The 10,647-nt window shown below is 51.0% G+C and overlaps 1 protein-coding gene across 2 annotated transcripts in view; it reads left to right on the top strand.

Annotated features, from left to right (window-relative positions):
* Nucleotides 1–5,271, top strand: part of MRPL27 (mitochondrial ribosomal protein L27) — a 5,555-nt gene extending 284 nt beyond the window's left edge. Inside the window, exons 1-4 of one of the 2 annotated variants that reach the window (XM_063718139.1) lie at nucleotides 36–2,226; nucleotides 2,546–2,677; nucleotides 3,033–3,100; nucleotides 4,840–5,271. In XM_063718139.1, the coding sequence (XP_063574209.1) occupies nucleotides 2,070–2,226; nucleotides 2,546–2,677; nucleotides 3,033–3,100; nucleotides 4,840–5,046 (564 nt within the window). In that variant the 5' untranslated portion in view covers nucleotides 36–2,069 and the 3' untranslated portion in view covers nucleotides 5,047–5,271. Of the gene's footprint in view, nucleotides 1–35; nucleotides 2,227–2,545; nucleotides 2,678–3,032; nucleotides 3,101–4,839 lie in introns of those variants that run through there. The other variant, XM_002827386.6, reaches the window with a different exon arrangement.
* Nucleotides 5,272–10,647: the final 5,376 nt, after the last annotated feature.

A 10,647-nucleotide genomic window follows, 5' to 3' on the forward strand; every position in this document is an offset into this window, starting at 1 on the left:
TGGGACGCAGTAGTCAGAGCGGGGCGAGGCGGAGAGGCAGAGTGGAGCTCCAGCAGGGAGGGAAGGAGGTGACACTGATCCCCGCGGAGGACCTTGGATGCGAGGGGAAGTGTGTGGGGTACTCCAGGTTTGAGGGACGGTGTCGCTGGTCACGTGACACATCCTGGGTGGCGCCGTGAGTGAGGGCATTTGAAGAGCACTTGTCTTTCTCCTGCCTCAGCACACGAACGGGTTCCTTGGCGGTTGGAGGTTTGGGTGGATCCTTTCTCTGTAGAAGTATTAGTAACATTGGCACATTGGGGCTGAAAAAATTAATCTATTTATTCAGCAGATTGAGGTCTTTGTGCTAGACACGGCGGTAGGTGTTCGGAAAATCAGCAGAAAACGTGAAGACGTGGCTTCTAGCCCCCGAACGGTTCTCTCTGGTGCATAAGCCAATAAATGAACATATAAAGTAGTTGCAGACTGGCAAGTGCTGTGAAGAAAGAAAATGTGTGTCTGTGTGTGTGTCTTTTTTTAGATTGGACGGTGAAGGAAGGCTTCTGAGGAGATAACATTTAAGACCTAAAGAATGACAGGAGGCGGGGCGTGATGGCTCATGCCTGTAGTCCCAACACTTTGGGAGGCCGAGGTGGGCGGATCGCTTGAGCCCAGGAGTTCAAGACCAACTGGGCAACATGGCAAAACCCCATCTCTACAAAAAATACAAAAATTAGCTGGCTGTAGTGGCGCTTGCCTGTGATCTCAGATACTCAGGAGGTTGAAGTGGGAGGATCACCTGAGCTCGGGAGGTCGAGGCTGCAGTGAGCTATGTTCATACCACTGCACTCCAGTCTGGTGACAGAATGGGGCCCTATCCCCTCCCCCCCCAAAAAAAGAATGACAGGAGACCTAGCCCTGTGTAGAGTGAGGGACAGGAGAGTGACTTGAGCCAGTTTTACATTTTGAGAAGCAAACTATTGCTCTTATGTAAATTTAAAGGGGATAGGAGTGGAAATGAGGAAATCAAATGGAAAGTCGTAATAGCCCTGAGGAGAGATGATTTAGCCAAGATGTTTGTGGTGGCAGTGAACTTGGAGGAAAACGGATGAATTTGAGATCTGTTTTGGAGTTAGCATACACAGAGCTTGCTGGTGAACTGAATATGTGAGGTCAGCAAAGAGAAGGAATCCCCAATGACTCTGGTTTCTGCTTAAGCAACTGGATGAATGGTAGCACCATTTACTTTGAGGAGGAGGATGGGGAGTAAGGTGAAGAGCAAAGATTTGTGAGTGAGATAATGTAAGTAAAGTAAAAGCCCAGCTCCTGAGCTTAGTAAGTATGTAAATGAATGAGTAGATGTTTAAAGGTAGGTAGATCCTGGCGCCGGGCATGTTTTAACACGTTGTCTTTCTGAGTCCTTATCTCTGGTCCTTTGCCCCAGCTAGTCTCTGGTGTCATGGAAATGTCAGAAACCCAGGCTTCAGGAACTCTGAACGTATAGGCTCCAGAGACCCACAAGGCTTCTCTAAAGACACTGGCATGGACCTTAAATCATGGCTGTGTCTGGAGACCTGCAGGCAAGGAGTTGCACCCCTAGGCTTGTCATACAGCAAGGGACTACCATCTTAGTATGAATTTTAGTTCATTTTACTTCTTCAAATGAATGCTGTTGAGCACTTTGGAATGAGTATGGAGAGGTCAGATTAACAAGGGCAGTGTGTGGGTCATGGTTGGGCCTCTGCTTGATGTGCTTTGAGAAGAAAGGGCCCAGCCTTCTGAAATGGCCAGGACCCTGTGGGAGCCACCTTTAGGCCAGCTATCCTTTTGGTTTACTAGTATTTGGTGAGCAGTGGATGAGTGGACAGCTGAGAAAGTCGTGGGTGAGGCCTGTAATCCCAACACTTTGGGATCACCTGAGGTCAGGAGTTCGAGACCAGCCTGGCTAACATGGTGAAACCCCGTTTCTACTAAAAATACAAAAAAGTAGCTGGGCGTGGTGGCGTACACCTGTAATCCCAGCTACTTGGGAGGCTGAGGCAGGAGAGTCTCTGGAACCCGGGAGGCGGAGTTTGCAGGGAGCCAGGACTATGCCATTGCACTCCAGCTTGGGCAACAAGAGCGAAACTCCGTCTTTAAAAAAAAAGAAAAAAAAAAAAAGAAAGTCGTGGGTGAGCCTGAAACAGAAGCCTTTCTGGATGTGCTGGGCTCCCCAAGTCTGTTCTGGCCCCTCCGTGGTGCATGAGGGTGAGTGAGTCTCTGAAGCAGGCAGCTCTGTGGTGTCCATTTCTCCTCAGCACATTTAGACTGAATGTGTCAGGACCCAGAACACATGATGTTTATTTTTTTCCATTTGTGTTTCACTGCTCCCCCGCTCCCTCCCCCAAAAGGAGAAAGCCAAGGACTTGCAGGTATTCCCTGAGAACTAATACACTCAGTGGCACTTCTGCTCCCCTGACACATCTTTCTCATCTCCCCACCGCCTCTCACCTATCAGCATGTGGCCCATTGAGGCAGAAATAGTTTGAGCCTGTCTGTCTGAACAGTGTTTCTGTTTTCTCTGCAGTTACATCCTTGCTAAGCCCCACTCTGGCTACAGCTCTTGCTGTCAGATATGCATCCAAGAAGTCGGGTGGTAGCTCCAAAAACCTCGGTGGAAAGTCATCAGGCAGACGCCAAGGCATTAAGAAAATGGAAGGTGAGGATGTGCCTTGGCTTCCCTTTCCTAGCTGCACCCTGTCCTCGTGTTCCTTAGGAGAGCAGAAGAACCCTGAGTGTGCCTGGCCGTGTTCTTCCTCACCATCATAATTGGCTCCAGTTGAAAGGAACAGATAAGACCTGAGGAAGGGTCATCGAGTGGGTGGGTGTGAGCCATAACCATGCAATTAGAGACAAGAGCTGCTGGGTGGCAGATGCTGCGCTGCTTGTGTTGGACTGTCTGGGAGTTGATTTTGGCCAGGGGCAGGCTTGGAGGTTGGTGTGCAGCATTTGGGCCGTCATGTTTTCTTGGTAGTTTGCTATGCTGCCCCAGTCACTGTGGACTTCTCTTCTAGGTCACTATGTTCATGCTGGGAACATCATTGCAACACAGCGCCATTTCCGCTGGCACCCAGGTGCCCATGTGAGTTGCTCCGTTGCTGTCCCCCTTTTTCCTTTTCTAGGATGAACTCTCCTTACCCCTAAGCATGGTAATAACAGTTGCATGTACTGAGTGTTTACCAAATGGCAAGCATTGTGCTGATTCCCATGCCTACCCGATCTCATTTCTTCCTTACCATATCCCTGTGAGTAAGGTGAAATGCCATTTTATAGTTGAAATGCCAGAGACCTAGAGGGGTGGAAGGAGCAAGTGACTGCTGGGATTTGCACCAGGTCTGCCTAACTCCCAGATCACTGTGATTTGCCTTGGTGTTGCATTGGCCTGGTATTCTTGGTTCTCCTTTCTAACCCTCAGTTCTTGGAGGACAAGATACCTGGTGATTTAAAATATTATTTTAGTCTTGGGAAACTAATTTCAATTTATTAGTTTTTCATTATGTCTAAGACTTCTTCCTTTGTATAAACTTACTTGCAGATGGTTGAAAGATAGCTTGAATTTAATGAAATAGAATTCAGTGTGCCAGAAATTAGGTTCATACCAGGTGGGGATTTCAGTTTCAGCAAGTTGGCATCATTTTTATAGGTAGGACAGTTCTTTGTTACAGAGACATAATGACACTGTACTCTTCACATTATTTTAAATATTAGTTGCCTTTGTAAACAGTTTCCCCTCCCCCACCCCTTTTTCGATAATTTTAGTAGGTACAAAAAGGTTGATAGTAACCTGTATTTATTTCAAAGATGCTAATTTGTATGTGAATTGATTATGTATGTAGTAGCTTTATCTTTTAGAACTGAAGACATTAGATGTGTAGCTATGTCAACAATAACAATCAAAGCTAACACATTTTGAGCTAGACAGTATTCTAGGCCCTTTATGATTGTTGAGCATTAATCCTCAAAATGACCCTGTAAAATAGTTAATATTATCACCATTTGACAGATGAAGAAATAGAGGCACAGTGAAGTAACTTGCCTAAGACCACACAGGAGTAAGTAGCAGTGCTGGTATTTGAACCAGGCATCCTGGCTCCAGAGCCTATTCTTTTAATCAGAGAGACAGAGAATAATGCTGGACTACCTGGGTAAAATTTGCCACACACCCAGCCTGAAGTTCTAAAAGAAAAAGCTAAAAAATATGGTTAAAAACTATATACAACACAGTTTAACCTCTCTGCTTCATATTTCACATCTGAAAAATGGCGTTGGAAATAATACCTCTTTCACTAGGTGAGAATTAAATGACTTAATGTGTATTAAAGGGCTTACATGGGTATTAGCTAATGCAGTAGTATGATTGTTTTATTAGCATATGCATTATCCATATAGCTTTGGTCTATATTTTCCATAGAGCCTAAACTTTATAGATCACTATCTAAATGAAAATTTACATCAAACTAGTGTTTTAATGTGACAGTTCTAGTGTTGTTTAAGTCTAAGTGAAGATTTAGGGCATCTTCCTGGGTTTTGGGATTTGTCCAATGTGGCTTCTGACCAGCTGCATAGACATGGCTCCAGGTAACAGCCCCTGGGACTGAGCAGTGGCCCATGTTGGCTGTTGGAGCTTTCTTTCCCCTCATTTGTTATGAATCAATAAAGAAGCAGAAGGTTTGGACGTGCCAGCCAGTGGGAAAGGGAACCTGAGATGGAGCTCTCTGATCCCCCCTTCGGCCCCAGGGCCTGGCTCTGTGTGAGAAGTCTGTCCCAAAGTTCTGGGACGGACCCCCTCGCTGACCAGCTGACCAGGTCTGTGTGTTGCAGGTGGGTCTTGGGAAGAATAAATGTCTGTATGCCCTGGAAGAGGGGATAGTCCGCTACACTAAGGAGGTCTACGTGCCTCATCCCAGAAACACGGAGGCTGTGGATCTGATCACCAGGCTGCCCAAGGGTGCTGTGCTCTACAAGACTTTTGTCCACGTGGTTCCTGCCAAGCCTGAGGGCACCTTCAAACTGGTAGCTATGCTTTGATGTCCTGTCGAGGCCATCGGACAGAGACTGGAGCCCAGGTGACAGGAGATGGTGATACCAGAAGTCAAGGGTTGGGGTGGCGACACGGCCTCCCGAGGAAGAGGTCTGCTTGATGGTGACTCTGCAGGAGACTCTGAAGTGACTGCTGGGAAACCCTTTGGGAGACCTGACCTGGGGCCAAAAATAAAATGAGCCAGCGTCATGAACGCATGCTATTTAGGGACACACCTGGATGGAACTGCCTAGTGATCTGTTGGTCCTTACCCAGGTTCTCTAGTGCACACCAAGGGGGAGCCTCAAAGCAGGAAAGAACATATCTGAGTGAGGAAATGAGAAGGGGGGGACTTTGTAGGAGGGACTTGCTTTGGCACTGTCCTCCAGAGGGGGAGGAGGGGAGCTTGTGCTTGAGGGTGTCATTGCTGCTTCCCCTCTTAGATCCCAGAAAAGGCCAGGGGCTGGGCCCTGGGAGGAGGGGTGGGGCCAGCCAGTAAAGGAAGCAACACAGTCATGTTCTCCTGTAGCCACATGCAAAGGGAGCTGGGGCTGCAGCCCCAGAGGGGGCCACAGGAAACCCTCTTCCCTGCCTGTCCAGGTCTAGGGCAGAGAGAGAGCTTGTGGGATGGCAGGAGATGCTTCTGAGAGGCTCAGTCAGGCCCCAACTGCCCTGGACTACCGAGGTCTTTCCAGTGGTAGGGCAGAGTAGGTAACAAATGGCTTCTTCCCGCTCACCTGAAGAGGTAGGTGCACCAAGCCCACATTCTCTTCTCGTTCTTGATTTATCTCAAATGATAAACAGTAGCAAAGAATCTGGCTTCAGGAATACTCGGTGAGGGCTTAGAGTGCGCTGGGGTCAGGCCACTCTATTGTCATCCCAGCCAGGACCTTTAGAGGCTTGGCATTGAGTGGAGGGGCCGGGAAGAAAATCTCATTTTGGATGGTCATTCCTGGCTGTTGGAGGTAGGTGGTGTTGGCTGCAGCCCCAGAGAGAGGCCTGTTGGGTCCAGTGGCTTCCTTTCAGGGACTCTACTCTGCCCTGAAGGTAGACACTCCAGAGATTGAGGTCAGAGAAGCCTCCCAGTTCTGGAGTTCTGCCTTGAACATGTCATCTTGTTTTCCCCGGACATGACCCTAGATTCCTCACCTCCTGCAGGTCCTTGACAGAGATGACCTGGGGTTTGTGGGGTTTACTTTGGCACCCTGTGTGGGGGCATCAGGTACCAAGGCCCAGCTGGGATAGTCTTTAGGCAGGGGAGATTGATGGGGGCTGTCTCCACAGGCTCAGTGCTCTCCTTTCCAATCCCCTGGAGAAAGGGGAAGGGCAGGACAGAGGTGGTTGCTCCCTCCTACACTGTGGTGTTCCCCTGAGCAGGGTAGGTGGCTGCTTCCTGGGATGACTGAGTAGAGCCACAGCTGGCTGGTGGTGGAGGCAGTGACCTTATGGCTTCCTCATAGCTTGGTGGCAGCTGGAGAGATGGGAGAGCAAAGGCATTAGCCACTTTCTTACCCTCCTCCCATATATGCAACACCCTTTCTTTGGACTGTGGCTTTCTGCATCTCCCCTGGAGATGTTGGCTCCATGGAAACCCCTCTGGTTAGGCCTCCTTGCGCTGGGGTCTGCACCATCTACACAAAGAGGTCAACTGGGGCCTCCAGTCATATCCTTGAGTTCTCCACTAGTGGTCCTTTTCCTGACCCCAGGGCCTCTAATTGGGTATTGTGTGTTAAAATACGATATGTGAAAAGCTCAGTTACCCAGGGCACCCAGGGCTGAGAAGGCTGGACATTCACCTCTCTGCAGGCCCGGAGCCCGAAGTGCTGTGCAATCAGCTGGTGAATCTGCTGCTGCCGGTCCTTCTTTCGAACACTCTCATAGCTGGGCAGGCGAGCTGGCTGCCACAGGGGCAGCTGGTGGCTCCTGGGCAGCCCCACACAGAATACCTCACCCCCCTGGGAGTGGCCCTGTGACCAAGAAAAGCCAAGGGAGCCAGGGAGGCATGCACCAGCATTATCCAGCTTCAGTCTGGGTCCTCTTCCCCAGAGCAAGCCTAAGTTCAGGGGTATTGCACTCCTCCCTCTCCTCCAAGAAGCCTCTCCAGTCTTCATCCCATCCTTCCCCTCCCCTGCATTCTTTTTAGTCCCCTTAACCACGCTAGGTCCCTTGCCTGGCTTCAGAACCCCAGCACACACTTCTTCCCCCATCCCAGGTGGCAGGCCCAGGGAGCCTCACTTGTATCCCCTGGGACTCTCGGCTCCTTTCCACTGGCTGGACCTCGGTGTGGCATCCCATGGTGCTGAAGTAGGGAGGCGGGCAGCCCTGGGATCATGAAGCACAGCTCAAGGTGAAGCTCAGGGTCAGTGTGCAAGACAGCAGATTCCAAACCCTTTATTTCCCTCCACGCCCCTTTCTCCATCCCTTTAATCCTCTCCACCTGGGCCAAGGCACAAAGCTCAGACCCTCAGCCTTTCTGAAATGCACTACGGTGTAAAGAGAATCCACTCCTTTCTGGCCAGTAGCTCATTCTGTCACCGTCTGGTAGCCAGGTCTGATGACCTTTGGTGGGAGAGTCAGAGAAAACCACCTCCTGTCCCTACCCCTCCATCCTGTCTGGTGCCCAGTGTTGGGGAATGGTGTCAGAGACTGGGGGGCTGCAGCTCCGATTTTGTTTCCTTTCTATACAGGATGCCATATGGCACGCTGTCCCTGGGGAGAGGACTTACAGTGCTGTAGTTGCCACTTACCCCCTTCCCCAGAAGTCGGGGCTCTGCACTTTCTCTTGGGAGCTGGAAAAAGACCTTGTCTTCACTGAGCAGCTCCTTGCACTGAGTTATGTTTAACAATGGTCAGGGAGGGGCCTAGATGTTATTAACCCTTTCCACACTGCTCCCCTGACTCAGAGGGAACCCAGACTGGATGCTGCAGAGAAAGATTCCAAAGGCCCTTTCCTTTCCATACTGAACAATTGTCTCTCCTTGGCCAGAGCACAGGTGCCCTTTTGTCAGGATTTGGGCCGGGGGTTGGGGGCATGAAGGCAAGAGGTTGGTGGGTCGGGGTGCTTACGTATTGGCTGGGACTCCAGAAGAAGTGGCAGGTGCAGAGGACCTGGCAGCACTGGGGGTCGCGCTGGTGCAGCAGCAGCAGCAGCAGCAGGATGGCCATGATGAACACCGTGGATGAGGCTGCCCTCCCCCCAGAGGCACCGTCAGGGAGCAGCCTGGACCCAGCACGCACAGGCCCATCTCCTCACCAGATTGGAATTCACTCCAGAAGCTGGTGTAGGAATGACCTGACTGGTACTGATACCAGCTTGACAAGCAAGGCAAACTGAGGTGCAGGCAGCTCCCTTTTTGCTACAGCATCAAGTCCTTGGGGCAGAGATTTGTGAGGGGGAGCAGAGTAGCCCTGTCCCTTCCCTGCTGCAGCCCAGGGGGTGATGTGTGTAAGGGAGATTTTACAGAGACACAAAGGGAGGGGATGGAGCAGATACCCTGAGAAACAGTGGATCTGAGGAGGCAGGAAAGGACCCAAGAGCCCAGCTCAACAGCCCCTGGTGCCCAGCCCCTCTCGTTACCAAAGATTGTGGCATCATAGGACCTGGCACAGGGAAGGGACCAGAGGGATCAAAGACCAGCCGTGCACAGCATACTTCTCAAGTCTTGGCTGGGGAGGGCTGTTGCTTGAGGTGACCCTATAGATGAAGAATCTGGGCTTTGCCTACGGTGAGGGGCCAAAGGTGCCTCTGCCCCACCCCTGGGACACGGAATGGCAGTAGGTACTCACCGGTGGCCACGACTATGGCCAGGAGGCTGTTGTCCATGGTGATGTCTGCACACGGAGAAGCAGTGGCAGGGGATGCCAAGAAAGGGCATCAGCCTTGAGGGCAGCCAGCAGGGCCACAGGGCTGACCCTCCCCGAGGTGCCACACCCCTCCCTGGGAACCCTGGCCCAGAGGAACAGCTTCATTCAGAGCAGGGGCATCTGTAAGCAGCTTTCCAGGCTCTCAGCCTCTCCTGCCTCTGCAGGCCTGGCAGCTATGAGGGTCCCGCTACAACCTTCAGAGCAGGGGTTGGGGGGAACAGGCTCTGCTTCTGCTGAACCTGACAGCCAGTGGGACTCCAACTCGCCCAGATCTCTGCACTTCTCAGTCCCAGATCCCTCCCAGCCCCACTGCCCACCTCCACTTCCCATTGGCTCAGATAACTGGGCTCTGGATGTTAATTGGCTGTCTTCTGGTCTTGGCTTCCACCTCTAACAGAACCGTGGTGTCCATGGTTGCCCTGGAAACTGGGTACGCCAGGCCATGAAATACAAAAGCCTCTCTGCCCAGGCTCTCCTCCTCCCTCCAAAGCAGTTATTGTGCAGCTCTGGGGGTCCAGCCTGCCTTTGCCCGCTCCCCGCCCCCACTCTGTGTCCTGCCTGGCCCAAATCCTGATTTTGACCTCAGGGATCCAGCCAGGAGTGGATTTCAAAGAAACCTCAAAAAACCCAAGCCTCCAGGCTGAGCTAACCCTACACAAAGGTGGGGGATAGAGAACACTGTCTGCCAGGAACTCAGGCAGCAAAGCTGGGCTCTCACTCACCTCAGTGACCTGAACAGGGGGGAGAATGGGAGAGGAGCGCCTCCACCTGCAAACCTGCCCTCAGAACCTGTCAGGAGGAGTCCTGGAGCCTGGTCCTGGGTCCTGCAGTGCTTCCAACTCAGTGGGGCCAAGACAGGCCTGCCAGAGCAGCAGGGGTGGGGTTATGCTTCCCTAGTTCTGCCTGCCTGCTTGTTAGAAAGGCCTGAGGAGCTTTAAAAGCATACCATTGTGGGTTGCTACCTCAGATCGTTAAATCAGAATCCTCTGTCAGGATCACAACTCACTTGAGTTGAAGAATGTAAACTCAAAATGTTAACAGCAGGTGACAATAATGGGGAACTACGACCTGATCTAATATGGTGGTGGAGAAGGACAGGGATGCAGTGAGTGCATACGCTACCTAAGATTTTTTTTTTTTATATGGTACTTTGAGGCCAGGAGTAGTGGCTGATGCCTGTCATCCCAACGCTTTGGGAGGTTGGAGCGGGAGGACTGCTTGAGGCCAGGTTTGAGACCAGCCTGGACAACATGGAGAGACCCCTGTTCTGCCAATCAATCAATCAATCAATCAATAAATGCATGCATGCATGCATAGCAGGCATGGTGGTGCACATCTGTGACCCTAGCTACTTAGGATCACTTGAGCTCAGGAGGTCAAGGCTGCAGTGAGCTATGATCGTGATCGTGCCTGGACAACAGAGCCAGACCCTGTCTCTAAAAATACTACTGCTACTACTACTTTGAAAACCGTTGTGCTAGCCTAACACAGCACAGCCATAGCCCAGGTTAAACCCACAGGCTAGTTTGTGAGCTCTTGGGCAGCAGAGTCTAAGTGTTCTAATATTTACTGCCTGTGCCTAATATGCTGAACCTAGTTGTTAATTTTTCCTCCTTATTGACCTGAGAGTTGATATTGGGAAACAAAAACCACAACATTCTGGAGAACCAGGGTACAGCTTCAGATGTTCACTGAAACAGGAGCCAGGAAAAACAAATTATCTTAGCCTCTGAACCTAAGCACCC

This window comes from Pongo abelii, chromosome 19 (genome assembly GCF_028885655.2).
Source record: "Pongo abelii isolate AG06213 chromosome 19, NHGRI_mPonAbe1-v2.0_pri, whole genome shotgun sequence".
In the NCBI taxonomy this organism is placed as follows: Eukaryota; Metazoa; Chordata; class Mammalia; order Primates; family Hominidae; genus Pongo; species Pongo abelii.